This window comes from Dasypus novemcinctus, chromosome 7, assembly GCF_030445035.2.
Source record: "Dasypus novemcinctus isolate mDasNov1 chromosome 7, mDasNov1.1.hap2, whole genome shotgun sequence".
NCBI lineage: Eukaryota > Metazoa > Chordata > Mammalia > Cingulata > Dasypodidae > Dasypus > Dasypus novemcinctus.
In genome coordinates, this window is record NC_080679.1 from 41,496,945 (window position 1) to 41,513,136 (window position 16,192).

Sequence of the window (16,192 nt, forward strand, 5' to 3'; positions counted from 1 at the left end):
TGTGGAGCAGAGTGATTGTTAGTAATATAGATAGATAGCTTCTCTTTTGGGACATCTAATCCTGCTGCATTGAGAACATTTATTCAAATTGATCATTATTTTATTGATTTCATGGGTTGCCACAACAAAGGAGTGTTGTTAGGGAATTCTGGATAAGCTTCTTTGTGGCCCAGTGAAGTTAAAGGCCCTTAAATTTCTTCCCAGCTCTTACATCACACAGTCAAGGTCAGTGCAGTCACTGCCCATTTAAGTCTCAACTCAAAAGTACAATAAGTTTTTAAAAAATAAATATAAATGGAATTAAATAGCTGCTTATTCCCCCTGAAGGGCATGTACTGTAGTTGTGCAGTGTGTTAGAGGAGCCTGAAGAGCAGGATTGTCTCCACAGCAGGATCCACCACAGTAACAGGAGTGACTGCTGAGGAATGTTCCTAAGACTGTGCTATATGCTTTTTATACCCAGCCCAGTTCATCACTTCCCAAGAAGCATTAGAAGCTTTAATCTTCAAACTAATAACTGTTTCTTGCTTGGAGTCCTCTGATGGATTTCAGTGGGCTCAAAGTGTAGTTAACTTCCCCTTCGGTAGTCATAGATAAATTTGATAATTCTGCTGACTTTAACTGAAAGGGACTTTATTTTTTTTTGAAATGTTGAAGGGGTTATTTGGGAATTTTCCATTTTATGAAGATTTACTTTAGCTTGCACATCTTGACATAAAATTTAACACAAGTATTATTCTCATTTATTTTGTAAAAATACTTATGGGCTATTTTATTTGGTCTTGTAGACATATTAAGAACTGTAAATTGGATTTTCACTCTGATACCTTGTAAGGTGTCAGCATATGCTTAAGCTTTGATAAAGTTTGTTTTCTTTTAGTTCTATAGGGGATTTATTTGGAATTTTGCTTTTAATCTTGTAGCACCCACAAATCCAGAAGAAATCTCAGTATATCAAATACCTTTGTTGTGATGATGTGAGAACCCTGCATCAGTGGGTCAATGGTATCCGCATTGCAAAGGTAGGCTTTCTTTTGGTTTGATGACAGATTACTGAGGTGTTTGATGATGTAGCCTTGATTGTCACAGGATGATCATCCTTGTTTAATATGTTTGAAACTTAGTTTATTTTCAAGATTATTGTTTCTTGTTCCTGATTTTGCCAGTATATAGTTTTTCTCATGCCTAAATTCCATGGTTTCATTGTTGTCTTTTTTCCTTGATGATGAGTAACAATTGATATCTTTGGAATAAGAGTGCTAGTACAGCTTGGATAGCATGATAGTGGTTTATTTTGGCTTAGGAGAATGCATTATAGGATTTTTATATTAACAGTTCAGCATAAACAAATTAAATTTTTTAAAAATTAAATTGTTTTAGGTAATGAGCATTTACCTACCAGATTTTGGACAGTATTATTGAATAGTGCTGAGAAGCTGGCTCTGGGTTAAGTATTTGGGGGTAGATGGATAGGGGGATACATTTATAATATAATGAACACAGTCAGAATCGAGTATTGACTTATGGTCACATTTCAACTTCTTGCTGCCCTTCTAAAAATTAGGAAAAAATAAGAATAGAGTACAATTCACTGTTATTAAATAACTTTTAAAATGTTATGGGTATTAATTTTAATACAAATCATGAACCAGTAAATAGAAATGTGTCCTGCTTTCCCATGTAATCATTCTGTACCATACCCAGTAAAGTTCAGATGTCATCATTTACTGCCTTCTATTTAGTATGGGAAACAGCTCTATATGAACTATCAAGAAGCCTTGAAGAGGACAGAGACAGTTTATGATTGGACTTCCTTATCCAGCTCCAGCATTAAATCAGGATCCAGTTCTTCCAGCATCCCAGGTAGTTCAAAATGCCTCAAAGCACTATTTTAATACCAATGTGAAGGTTCCATAGAGACTAATAGCAGACTTGGTTATTCAGCTTAATTCTTAAATCCAAAGCCATATCTAATTTCCAAATTATAATCAATAGATGCTTTATCATTTGTTAGAATATCATGGACTAGTTCATGAATGTATTTGAAATGGAAAACCAGTGTGTAGACACCTAAAACCAGGTTATTCAAACGTCACATACACTCTGAAAATGCATACTTTGGGAGTAAAAGTTACTTGGAGAGAGTCTCTGGAATCCATGATGAAACTGCCCCCTCTCCACAGGTTTCCAGACAATAGCTATAACTAGTCCAGTATCATAGTTATAGCTGATTAATGAAATTTTGTAAAGTTTTTACAGGAAATCACTAGTACTGCTGGTCATTTTCAAATTTCCACATCCTTTAAGCAATTAGCTGTGACCACATCATAATATAAATGTTTGTTTGCCTTCAAAATGCTCCATGAATGATATCCATGTCATCTAAAAGCAGAATTATAGAACCTGTTCTGGCATTTCATGTTATAGAAGTATTTAATATTAAGAAATAATTACTTTAGAAAGTATTTGATTAGAAAGCTGTATGACTTGTTTTCATTTCTAAACTATTCAGTAAAAATAAACTTAGAATTTGTATATACACAGATTAGTATATATAAATATATTTCCTTGCTCTGTCCACTGAGAGTGCTAAAAGCAATGTCATCCCAATAGCAATGAGCACACCCAGCATCCAGATCTTGGTTTCTAATACCATTCACCAATAAAAGGAACCAGGGATCCTTGGGGAATTGGCTGATTCTAGTGCTAGGGGAGGTAGTATACTAGATAAAGCTGAAACATCTCGTAATGCTCAAGAAACCACAACAGTGATGTCAGAGAGAGACAGGTGCTAACCTGAAAGAGCTCCCAATGGCCAAAGCTGGAACAATTTGAGCAATAATTTAAATAATATAGTAATAGGTTATAATCTAAGTATAAAATAAATATCCATGTGTCCATACTGGTATATAAATAAATTACTGAATAATTAAATGGTGAAAAAGAAATCTGTACTGCAGATTTTCAAATAATTTATGTAGATACTCTGCCCTTAAGGAGGTGCATCTTAACTCTTTACCCCCTTAAGTATGGGCTGCACATAGTGACTTGCTTTCAAAGAGTACTTGCTTTTCCAAAGAGAAAAGAGCAGCAAAGGATAACTTCTTGTCAGTGGAGTAAACTGACAAAACACTACTTGAGCCAAGTGATCAAGGTCAACATCACAGTAATAAGTCATATTAATACCTTTGATATAATGTAATGGGAATGGCATTTTACCTCTGTGGTCTTTCCTGTCCAAAACTTTTAATCTCCCTCTAATCAAGGGAAAAAAAAAAACATCATACAAACCCAAATTGAGAGATGTTCTAAAATATGCCTGACCCCAGGGCTCCTCAAAACTGTCAAGTCATCAAAAATAAGGGAAAGCCTGAGAAACTGTCGTGGTCTAGAGGTGGCTAACAAGACATAACAATTAAGTGTAATGTGGTAGCTTGGGTGGAATTTTGGAGCAGAAAGGGGACTTTAAGGGAAAACAAGTGAAATCCAAATAAAGTGTGGAGTTTAGTTAATAGTAATGTTACCAATGTTGGTTCCTTCATTGTGACAAATGTACCATAGTAATAGCAGATATTGATGATAGGAGAAACTGGGTGAGGGGTATGCAGAAATGTTCTGTACTGTCTTTGTAACTTTTCTGTAGTTCTAACACTATTCTAAAATTAAAAGTTTACAAAAATGGGGAGAGGGGGGACTTAGAGGACGTAGATTAGGAGAGTAGCAAGTAGGACTTTAGAAAAAAAAATTAAGGGAAAGAAAATTGAAGGGAAGAAAAGATGAATAATATTTTTAAAATTTAAATTCAGGTGCTTCCACATACTTGATGAGGTGGTGTGGTGCATTTTCCTACTCCAACATCATTCATATATGCTGTATATGAATGTGAAGGGCAGGTTTTTTCATGTAAATCATAAAGTGAATATATACTAATGCTGATGTGATCTCAAGAATTTATATGGTCCAGCCTCTTGACACCTTATAGTCTGCTATCCTAAATATTAAGTTGGGATGATAAATGAGGCTAGTGGAGTTTCCACTTTAAGAAAACTAGCTAGTGAGAATCAAGAAAGAAGAAAATAGGAAGGAGATTTTATCTTACCTTGTTTACATTTTTGCCCTGAAGAGAGTGTCTTAACTTTATGCAATTAAAAGGAAAGGAGCAATCATGTTCTGAATTCATAAATTAGAACTTTGGAATGCCTTGGAGCAGAGTTATTAAAAAGACTGATTCCCAAGGTATTGAAGACATGGTAGGAAAAAAAGTCACTCCTTTTACTGATGGTTCCTTAATTCTCTTATTTACTGGGAATTGATTTTTTGCAAGCCAGCTTGTCAGGGTACCAGTAATGCTATGTGACTTTCTTACTGTTGTTATCAGTCTCTCATGGTGAGCAGTTTAAAAGGAATCTAAGATTTCCTATTAACCTTAAGATAAGGGAAGTTTGTCATGGAAAATACTGGCTGCCTGTATGAAATGATTTGAGTAAAATTTACTCATTTGCTCTTCTGCATAGCATTTGACCTTGTGAAAAAGATCTGTCTAAACACACATATTCATGCTGTCAGAATACTGACCTATTTTACCGTATTGTTTAAACAGAGTCTCAGTCAAATCACTCTAATCAGTCTGATAGTGGGGTTTCTGACACCCAGCCAACAGGACATATTCGTTCCCAGAGCATTGTGAGCTCTGTCTTCTCTGAAGCCTGGAAACGAGGCACTCAGTTAGAAGAGTCCAGCAAGGTAATATGCATTTGTTTTCATTTATATGGAGACATCTGTGGTATTCCATGCTTTTAACTTGAGGTTCTGTATTATTTACTAGGAATCCTTTTTTCACCCTGTTTGAGTCTTTTTTTCTCAGATCTTCAGTCTTCCTAATTGTATTGGGTGAAAAGATTTCAGAAAGACCTGCTGATTTGACCTTCTCTCAGAAATGGATATTTACACATTGGCTGTAATGATCTAAAATCTCAAAACAAAACAAAAACCCTGGCATTAGCTTAACTCCTTTATCAGTATCTCAGAATGTTGTTAACACTTCTCTCTGTTCTCCCATTAGTTTGGATGGAGCAATACCGTTTGGTGTTAAGCCTCTCATTTTCAGAGTGGCTGCTTACAGTTATTTATTTCTCTATTAACTTCATTTATTCAAACTCATTCCTTATCTTTGATACTTTTTGGCATTTATCTGCTTATTGATGAATTTTCTGTAGTCATAGATTACATGGAAGACTAAATTCAAATCAGTCCCCTTACAGTTTTACATTCCTGAGAATTGTATAGTAGATTGTCCAGCAATACTGAAGGGCATGTATAATTACTGAGAGATTATTTACAAAAATAGAGAGGTTCTTTAGCTTAAGTTAAAAGGTGCAACACATTCCTCTAGCAAAGTGCCTCTGCAATTCTGTAGGCAAGGGCGTTTCCTAGGCAGCGTTCACCATTTCAATATGCAAGAGCTACTTCCATCACTGAGGAACCAGTGGCACACCTGCCTGATGATTGTTTATTTATCCAGTTGTCATTCTTTTTTTTGTGTGGTTCTTTTGGTTTGAATTACTTGCTAAGTATTTTCACCAATGAGAAGTAAATGGATATTTCTCCTCAATTTATTCCTTAATTTGCAGAAACTAGAAGAGGAATAAGTAGCCCAGTGTGGGGGTGGAGCACTTTCCCTCAGAAATGAATATTTGAGAATTGGTTTTAATGACCTAAATTCTCAAAGTGCTGGTAGTTTGTTTAATTTCCTTATCAGAGGCTCAAACTGAAGAAATATTATCACTCTCTTTATCCCCTTAATCAGTTCGGATGGAGAATCACCGTTTGGTGCTAATACTCTACTTATGTACCAGAGAAACTGGTTTATATAATTCAAATGTCTAAAGAAAAACCTTGGCCTTATGAAATTATTGATGGTATGATCTGTGTGCATTTTAAATTGTAGGCGTAACCAATTAATATGAATAAGGCCAAGAAAAACAGTGGTCCAAATGCACTGTGATTGAGCAGTGTGAACCCTGCCATGCAGCAGTGAAAATTTGTTTTGAGACTTGATTCCTCTTTGTGTTTCTTCTCCTGTTACCTCGGTCTCAGGTACCAAATGTGAAGGCCAGCACAGCTAAGGGCTACACCCCTGAAGCAGCCAAGACAGGGTCAAGTTAAGGTCAGGGGCTGTTCTTTGGGAAACACATTAACCTGGGTGACTCCTATAATAACCAAATCTTACAAACTAACACCATTACTGTGATATGTAATTTTTTAAAATGTGTGTGTCCTGGTGGGCAAGAGAATTCAGCCCTATAATGAACCTCGTCTACTAACCTAAGCATCCTCAGTGCTAATTAGAAGCCATTCATAATTTAATACAAATGTTTTATCTTGGATCCTTACAGTTTATTTAAAAAGCCTAAAAGATGTCCCCAAAGTTATTAAACAGAGGACGGAAAAACCAAGGGTCCTTCCCTTCCTCTTATCAGAAGTCCTTGGACCACATTCATGCATTCAAGCTCCATGAATAAATGACCTGATGTGGTAATGTTCGGCATTGCCCAAGAGGTTTCCAGGTGGTTTGGTCAGCAGGTTGTTGTATCATTTCTTGATACATTTCCTTTACTCTAGCCTTGCAAAGTTTCCTCTCAGATTCTTCTGGCTTTTTCTGTATGATATTTTTATGTTCTTTTCTGTAATGATTATGAAGTATTTCTTTAGGTATTTTCCAGTAAAACAAATGTAAAGACTGTCCCCCCTTTACCTGCATTGCTGGACATCTGTGCATGTTGGATGCAAGTGCTCACACAAACACGAGTGTGCGTGTCAAGTTTGTTCATTCCTGTGTAACTGTGCACGCCTGCTGAACATTTTCATACTCTCACGTGTCAGCTTACTAGCATCAAAAAGCCATCCTCATTCATCAAGAGGCCCTCCACCCGCACTCCTAAACAGAATTATGGCATCTGCTTGATGTGGATGCAGTCATGGACAGAGAGGTGCACGTAAGCCATCACATCTTCCCCTTTGTCCGAGTCCAGGAGGTGTCTAGTGCTTAGAAGTGCCCCAGAGAGGGTTCTGTTCAGGACAGGTTGTATGAAAGTTACTCAGCCAGAGGTCAGAAATATATCCTGTCAGATTGCTTTTGCAATAGGAAATTTTTCCTAGGTTGTTAGGAAGTTTAGCTATTTTGGCATATTGTTGAGTAAAACAAATTTTCTCTGTCCTTGCCCAGGAAGTCAAGTTTTAGCCTCCTGATGTTATCCAACTTGAGGATCCCCACTGCTGCATCCTTTTCATGCATGTCCTAGACTCCTTGCTTTTTAGAATTCCACAGTCAAAGCTCACCTCTGTAACATTTTGTTTTGTTTTTCTCTTTCCCATCCCCCCTTTTATACTTTAGGCCCGAATGGAATCTATGAACCGACCCTACACTTCACTTATGCCCCCTTTATCCCCACAACCTAAGATAGTCACCCCCTACACTGCTTCACAGCCTTCACCACCTCTGCCTCCACCTCCTCCCCCACCTCCTCCCCCCCCACCGCCTCCGCCTCCACCTCCTCCTCCTCTACCCAGCCAATCTGCACCGTCTTCGGGCTCAGCAGCCCCAATGTTCGTCAAGTATAGCACAATAACAAGGCTGCAGAACGCTTCTCAGCATTCAGGACCCTTATTTAAGCCTCTGCCACCTGCAGTGATGCAGCCTCTGCCCTCTGCCTCACAGTCAGTAAAGCCTCAGATCCTAGTGCCCCCCAGTGGAATTGTTCCACCACCTCCTCCTCCCCCTCCACCCCCTACCCCCGGCTCCGCCATGGCCCAGCTGAAACCAGCACCATGTGCCTCATCCATTCCACAGTTCAGCCCCCCACCTCCACCACTGAAGATTCATCAAGTTCAGCATGTTATTCAAGCGGCTCCTCCAACACCGCCACCACTTCCTCCCATCCCTGCACCCCTGCCTCCCCAAGCTCCCCCTAAACCCCTTATGACCATCCCTCCACCAACCAGCACCAGGACTGGACCACCCATTGTGACACAAGCTGCAGCACCTACACCTATTCCTCCTATCCCCCCAGCAAAAAAACAGCCAGCTTTTCCTGTTTCTCACATCCCTCCCTCTCCCCCTGCTCCTCCTAGTCCAGTCCCCCCACCCACGTTGCCCAAACAACAGAGCTTCTGTGTAAAACCGCCTCCTTCTCCACAGTCGCCTTTGCCCTCAGTTGTGAAGCAGATAGCCAGCCAGTTTCCTCCCCCTCCAACCCCTCCTCCCTTGGAATCTCAGCCCTTAAAGCCCACCCCAGCCAGTGTAGCCCCTCAGTCTCCTCCCGCTGTGAAAGCAAAACCCAAATGGCAGCCCAGCTCGATTCCTGTCCCTTCTCCAGATTTCCCTCCTCCTCCTCCTGAAAGCAGCCTGGCGTTTCCTCCACCACCACCAGCACCAGCACCAGCCCCACCACCACCACCAGCTCTACCCACAGCTTCTCCTACACCTGACAAAAGTGGATCTCCAGGCAAAAAGACCAGTAAGACATCCAGCCCTGGAGGAAAGAAACCACCCCCAACCCCACAGCGTAACTCCAGCATTAAATCCAGCAGTTGTCCAGAGCACCCTGAGCCTAAGAGACCCTCAATAGACAGTTTGGTCAGCAAGTTTGCACCGCCAGCAGAACCTTCGGGTTCTCCTGGCAAGGAGACACCAACACCTCCTGCAGCACCCCCCAAACCTGGAAAACTAAATCTTTCTGGAGTTAACTTTCCCAGTGTTCTCCAACAAGGGTGTGTATCAGCAAAAGCATCTGTTCTGAGTGGGCATGGAAAGGACTCTGCAGTAGAATTTCCCTCTCCTCCTTCTGATTCTGACTTTCCACCACCTCCACCGGAAACAGAGCTTCCTCTGCCACCCATAGAAATTCCAGAAGTGTTCTCAGGAAGCACCTCTCCAAAAGTGGCAGTTGTTAATCCTCAACCACAGCCATGGTCCAAAACGTCAGTGAAGAAAGCCCCACCACCCACACGACCCAAACGGAATGACAGCACCCGTCTCACACAAGTCGAAATCTCTGAGCAGCCAACGATGGCAACAGTTGTGCCACAAGTGCCCACCTCTCCCAAATCAAGCCTTAGTGTCCAGCCTGGATTCCTGGCTGACCTCAACAGGACACTACAACGGAAGTCCATCAGCCGGCATGGCTCACTCTCCTCCTCCCACATGTCCAGAGCAGAACCCACAGCCACCATGGATGACATGGCATTGCCCCCACCACCCCCTGAACTACTTTCTGATCAACAGAAGGCTGGTTATGGAAGTTGTCATGTATCAGGCTATGCAACATTGCGGAGAGGACCCCCTCCTGCTCCCCCCAAAAGAGACCAGAACACCAAGCTCTCGAGAGACTGGTAGCTAACATAGGACTTCTGGTTTATGTTATCTGTAATCAGTTCACCTGGTTATCTCTGAATTTGGTGTTCAGAGTTTCCTGGTATGATGGTGTTATCCAGGTGGTGTCCAGCTGTCTGTATGTGTGTGCACACACGTTCTTGTACACACATAGCTATATATATATTTGTGCGTGTGTGTGTGGCTGAGAGTGATTCTATTTATTCCTTTTCTCTCCTAATCTGAAGGTGGGTTTTATGTGTTTTGGGTAGAAGAGGCATGGAAGGGGATGTGAGACCTGTCCCTTATGATTTATCATGTGGATCGGACCAAAAACTTCTGATTACTTATTTAGAAGGTATTTTGTGTGTCTGTCCATGTGCAGCCTATATCTGCATGTTGTATATTATATATTAATGAATAGATGTATAATGTGCTGTTTTCTCAGTTTGAGAAGACAACCAGAATGTTTGGTCTATCTGTGGGGCTTTGCTGTTCATTTTTTCCCCAGTTAGGACTGCTTGACTGACATTTCATTATTCTACGTAAGCGGGCACTTTAAAATCAGGAAACTCCTTAGCTTCACAGAACGGGTAAATATTGCAGTATGGGGAAACTTTCACAGATAGTTATCTGTTGTGGTTTTGCATAGAAAATAAAGTTATATTCTAACTAAACCATTCTAGTTGTGGTGCTACTGAATGATCCCACCCAAATCTAGAATGTGGAATAAATTTTGTTACAGGTAAGCTATTTGCCTACAGTACATGGAACATTTAGGCAAAAGAAACATGGATAGTTCCTTTTTAGTATTTGAATCCTTTTCATGAGCTTTTTGAAGTTTCTTAAGTTTGGCTTGATGATCTTTGATTTTGTAAGAGAATGTCAAACACAATGCCCCAGTAATTCTTTGTCCCTATATGTCTTCAGGTCACCAGTTAACCTTCTTACAGTGTGTGCTTTAGGTAGATGTGTATAGTAGATGTTTGTAGAAAATTGGTATATAAACTATATACATCTTGTGCCAATATGGTGCATCATTAAGAAAAGCAGTATCACCTTCTGAAATGCCTGTTTTTCTTACATATTACTTTGTAGAAGGGATGGGTGATCACGTAAGAGAATAAAACTGGCCCCTGTGTAGGTCTCAACAGTTAGGTTGTATAAGTTTTAAACATGCAAAAAAAATCCATTTGAGTATGGGACTGTCAGAGAGAGGGAAGAAAATAAAAATGAAGTTTTTGACAAGTTTTGCCCCCAGCTTTTGGAGCACATTAGGATCCTTACTTGTAGAGCCTGCTTATAGAGATGTGCCCAGGTAACCATTTGTTCTGGTGGGGTGGTATAGCCCTAGTACAGTGACATTACATATTGTGCATGTGCAACTTTGTATAATAGGAAATCATTGCTATGACAGAACTCACACTATATTTCTATATGCCCTTTTAAAAATGTGTTTTCTTTGGTATATGAGAGAAATACGTATTGGTCTCACCAATTTATGATAATAGATTGGCCATTGAGAATAAAATGCAGTCTTAGAGCTTTTAAACAGGGAATAAAAGCCAGCCATCTCAACTATCATAAATGAAATGGGGTAGAAATGGTAAATAATTCAAGAATAAGAGAAAATTGTACTTTGTACATAGGATGGCACTATAACCCACTGTCCAAGAAAGTATTGTCATTAAAGAGAAAGAATAGGTAGCACCTGTCCATTGCCACATCTCCAGTGTCTCCTGGATAGTTTGATATACTCATGTAGTTATGGAGTAATAAGCATACACACAATTGTGCATTTTAAAGCCCTGCTTCTTTAAAAGACACACTTTGATATCGTTTAAATTGTTCAGTTTTGTATGCTTGATATTCTTGTGCTTTTCAAGTGACCTTTAATGCATCTGCAGTGTTAAGCATGCACAGCAAGGCTGAGTAATGTTTTTGAGTACAGGTTGCCGTGCTCCGTTGTGACTCATGAATAAATAATTTCCCGTAGTCTTCTGCCTGCAGCTTTATAGTCTGAGGATCATCTTTATTTGTGAGGCAAGAGTTTTACTAAGAAGAGGAATCCAGTTATCTAAATATTTACCACTAGGTGTTTTTGTTGTTGTTTTTTTTGTTATTTTGGTTGTAGTCTTTTTTTATATGATACTGGACTTCAACTTTCCTTGAGGATAAAAAAATGTACCCTTACTCCTACCACCTTTTTTCTCCCATGATTTGAGCTCCAAGTCACAGCCTTTGTTTTTTTCATTCAGTGTGGGAATTCCTGGGATTTCTTGCTTGTTTCAATCTGGGGAGCCATCCTGAAGCAATGCTTCAGTTCAGATACCCTTTGAGTACTAGTAGACACTAAGAAGAGAGCACCATGTGCAGAGCCAAAGGTGGTACAATGTAATTTTTTTACCCCTTATCCAATGGTTTGTCTGACAACAGCCTGCTTTATCCTTTTACACTTCTCCAAAGATGAAAATAGCTATTATTTTTTTTGCTTCCTTCTGTATGAAACAACTGAATCAGAAAACCAAAATGATGGCTTTTGATTTTAATTCTATTGTTTGCTCCCTGGGAGGTTTTTTTTGGTTTTGTTTTTAAATTAAAATTTTTGTTGTTATTGTTGGGATGTAGTTTTTTGTTTTGGTTTGAGACCTCTCTATATTTTTGTAACTGTTCCTTTTTCTCTGGTGCATTTTCATAGAAAGTTCATAGAAAACACCTACTGCCACTAGTACTTTGCCTTCTTTAACTGCCTTGTGCTCAGCAGCTCCAACCCAGCACGGCCCCTTCAGGTCCAGGGAGGAAATCTAAACATTGACTTAACTGTACTGAAAAATAAACAGTATGGATGACATCCTACTGCTACTGAGGGCAGTACAAACAGGTGCCTTTTAGAGGTAATTAGTTGCTTAGCACCATTAATTTTTACTACAGATAATTTCAAAAGTTGGATCATCCTGTGCTTAAAGTTTTAGCATCAGCTCTGAAAGGCTACCAAATCTATTCTGTTAATAAAACAACTTAAGGTTCATAGGTACTAATTTAAATATCTTAAACTATTCTGTATTGAAATTTTACCAACTTGGCTTTTCCTATGTAGAGGTAAAGTAAACAAATGATTTTTATCCTTAGCTGCTAAAATTCTCACTTGGGAAAAGTAACTGTTCTTGACGTTTTACAGATACCTATTAACTGTAAATCAAATTTTTTAATTATTGGGGCTTTTTAAAGTGTAAAAGCATGTTGAAAACTATTTTCATCAGAAACTTTCAAACCAAGTCATGTAGAGATGATGGCCTCTTACAGTCCTCTAAAATTAAGGTGCTAGTGCCCACTAAAGGAAAGGCATTACTTTATGAAGAGTAGTGAACTGTTTTGGAAGTTCTCGCTCCATGATTGTCACTGGAAACAGTGCTGAATTTATCAGGAAAGTTTGTGTAAACAATATTTGGGAATTGTGAATAATAATTCCAGTAGAGTGGCCACTCTGAAGTCAAGGTAAATAGGAGCTGTCCATGCAATTCAAGTTTCAAAAACTGCTTTCATGGGAGAATTCAGCTGCTCAAAAGCTTGTGTCAAGGATGTAAGCTTATAAATTAGCCTGAAAAAAATGTCAAGTTGTTGGTGTTGGTTGGTTTGAATCAACTATCAGGTCAACGAAACCCTTTGTCACCTTTTTCCCTAAGGTAAAAACAACTTTGTTAAAAACACAAGGTGATTTTAAAGGAAGGCTTCCTCTTATGCCTGTTAAAAGCTAAAAATAAAAACTGTTATAATCCCATATATTTTATTCAAGTTTAGACCAGTTAAATCTGTATGATTTATATGAATATTAGGTGTGGTGCTTTAAATAAAAAAGGTATATTTGGATTTATACACAGTGAGAGGATGTATATTTCTAAAAAATCTGTTTAGGTTGCAAGTACCTTTTGGAACTTTGATTTTTTGCTTTATACACTTTCCATAATTTTATAGGGTATCCCTAACCCTTTATGAATATGTGACCTCTCAATGAAGTTTGAGATTTGATCCAAAGAGAGATGCAGGTAGAACAGAATTAAATATCTCACTATCATATAAGATTTTATTTTCCTTTTAAAATTCAGTGTCAAGAATAACATTTCTACATTTACCAGCCTATCCCTCAAACAAATCCAAGTGCTCAGTTCTTATTGTGCCCTTGAAAAGTCTATATGTAAAAGACATCTGAAGCACAGCTGTAGAATAATAATAAAAATAAAACAACATACTGGATAAACACTTGAAGCGAAAATATAATTGGTTTGTTCTTTGATTGAGGTAATTTAGTAAACAATATTTGCTCTACTTCCCAGTGCCTTGACCTCTTTTGGAGGAATAGTATATAAGGAAAAATCAAACAAACTTAGAGGTGCTAATAAAAGAGAAGGAAGGTGAGTATTTCATAATTTGGGCAGAAATAGAAAAAGTGACATCTCACCAGAGATGGGCTTCATCTATCTAATGGAGTCTCGCTGCTCTCTACCAAAGACATTAAGAAGGGAATTGAGTCAGGTTGATGAATACTGCATACTTAAATGGTGGCTAGGTTCAGATGGTTATTAATACAAGCTCATGATTGTTGAAGCCTCAATTACTACTTCTTAGGCTGTAGAATACAGTTCACAGCACTTAAGGGGGAAAAAAAACCTAATGTTTTAGAAATTGTCCATTGGTAAGTTTATTATTACCTAATACCAAAAACAGCCATCATTCGTGATTCCCCACCTCCTAAATTTTTTCCTCTGTATTTGTAAATAATCCCTCCTAGAAAATAAAGCATTAACTGGAATGTTTCAAATGATTTTGCTTAATTTTACTATAAGCCATTAGTGAACTCCTTTTATAGAGATGTACATTTAAAATAAAATACCATTAGCCTGTGTTAAATGTTGTCAAAACATTGTTTACTGTTTTAAAGGAAAATTGCACATATATTTAATTAGGATTGCTCTTCCTCCCCTTCCTCCCTTCCGCCTCCCTCATTTCTTTAAAAAAGGGAATCAAAGCTCTCACACCAACTTTTTGCTTGTGGGAGCTTTGCCATAAATAGATACAATGTAGAAATATACTTTTTTAAAGCATGAAAAAGAGAAAAGGAAACTCATTATACAGTACCCTATAGAAGACATTATTTAAAAGATTATGCACAGCTTGGTAAAGATTTTTCTCTCAACTTGTTGCTGTTATTTTCTGCATAAATGTATGCTCATTTCATTATGTGCCTTGCTCCCTGATTGTGCAAAGCTATATACATATATGTAGGTATATATATATATATGAGAGATATATTCAGTACTACTGATGTTTTTGTTTTACTGCTGGATTAAATTATTTTCCAAGTTCCTCTTGCTGGTTACTGTTAGTAAACTATTGTAATGGCTAAGGATAGTAGGCATACAGTCAGTGTAAATTTGTTTTTCTGTCACGTTTTTCATTTTGTCCACTTACCTAATCCTTAATAAAAAAAATACATAGATTTCATTTAAACATGGCAACTTTTTGTGTTTATTGGCACTATTAAGAACTTGGTTTTGCTTTTTATGTCAGGGCAACCAAAAAATCGGCTATGCAGTAAGAACAAATTCAGTGTGAAAGTGAACTAGAATTTGTTGTGTTCAGTACGTTAACTTTTAAGAATAGTTTGTACCAACATACAGGGGTGCTTTGGCCAAACATCAGCAATTAAGAAGTGGTAATAGCTTTCTGTTTTTCTTTCTTTACACAAAATACAACTACACCTTATTTAGAAGGGGCTGCTTTTTGTTTGAAGCATTGGAGGCACAATTATGTGTTGGGCTGCCATGCCTAGGTATGCATGCACGTGTGTTCTAATAAGTTTTTCATTTTATTACCAAACTAGGGCAAAAAAAGAAAAGGAAGCTTTCTCCCTTCATTCACCATCTGCTGGTCATACCTAGTTTTGTAAACTGGCAGTGTGTTTTGACTTAAGAAGAGTACCTTGTACAATGAACACAGTCTGCCAAGACAATAGAACCAAAAGTATTTCTCTTCCTACCCCCAATCCACAAAGCATTTCAACCAAATGTGTAATTCCAAAGTAACCCCAAAGAGGTCAACTAAAGAGATAAAAGGAGAATGAACAAAAGATTGGCTAATACTAAACACCCTTGAGATGATTGCTTTCATGTCTAAAATTCCTCCCATTCAAAATATAAAATGTGTTAGCTAGGTATCCCTCAGTTTTCCAATTATTCTTACTCCATGTTACTTAAAGACATCGAAAATATAAAGGCACAGAGGAAATAAGTTGGACTAGGAAAATGGGGAAAAACTGAAGCATTCTTGGGTATCAGAGACAGTACATTGTGCCCATTATTTTTTTCAAATAAGCCATTAGAAAATTCTTTCAGTAGATTAAGGTTGGGCTCTTAGCCAACAAAAGCATAGGCAGGGGGATGCGGATTTGGCTCAATGATAAGAGCATCCACCTACCCCAGGCCCTCCTGACCCGTGTGGTGAGCTGGCCCACGTGTAGTGCTGATGTGCACAAGGAGTGCTGTGCCACACAGGAGTGGCCCACATGTAGGGGAGCCCCATGCACAAGGAGTATGCCCCGTAAGGGGAGCTACCCCATGCAAAACAAAGCACAGCCTGCCCAGGAGTGGCGCCGCACACATGGAGAGCTGATGCAGCAAGATGAAGCAACAGAGACACAGCTTCCCAGTGTTGCTGACAAGAATACAAGCAGAAACAGAAGAACACACACAGCAAATGGACACAGAGAGCAGATAACAAGATGGGGAAAGGGAGAGAAATAAATTTTTAAAAATAAATCCTTAAAAA

At 38.6% G+C, this 16,192-nt stretch overlaps 2 protein-coding genes across 10 annotated transcripts in view; one reads left to right on the forward strand and one right to left on the reverse strand.

The window, feature by feature from the left end:
* Positions 1–14,875, forward strand: part of RAPH1 (Ras association (RalGDS/AF-6) and pleckstrin homology domains 1) — a 106,710-nt gene extending 91,835 nt beyond the window's left edge. For all 5 annotated transcript variants that reach the window (XM_058300309.1, XM_058300313.1, XM_058300314.1 and 2 more), the window contains 4 exons: positions 924–1,022; positions 1,743–1,863; positions 4,601–4,743; positions 7,394–14,875. In XM_058300309.1, coding sequence (XP_058156292.1) covers positions 924–1,022; positions 1,743–1,863; positions 4,601–4,743; positions 7,394–9,394 — 2,364 coding nt within the window. In that variant the 3' untranslated portion in view covers positions 9,395–14,875. The remainder of the gene's footprint in view (positions 1–923; positions 1,023–1,742; positions 1,864–4,600; positions 4,744–7,393) is intronic.
* ABI2 (abl interactor 2) overlaps positions 1–16,192 on the reverse strand; it is a 153,579-nt gene that overhangs the window by 22,187 nt on the left and 115,200 nt on the right. The window lies entirely within an intron of this gene.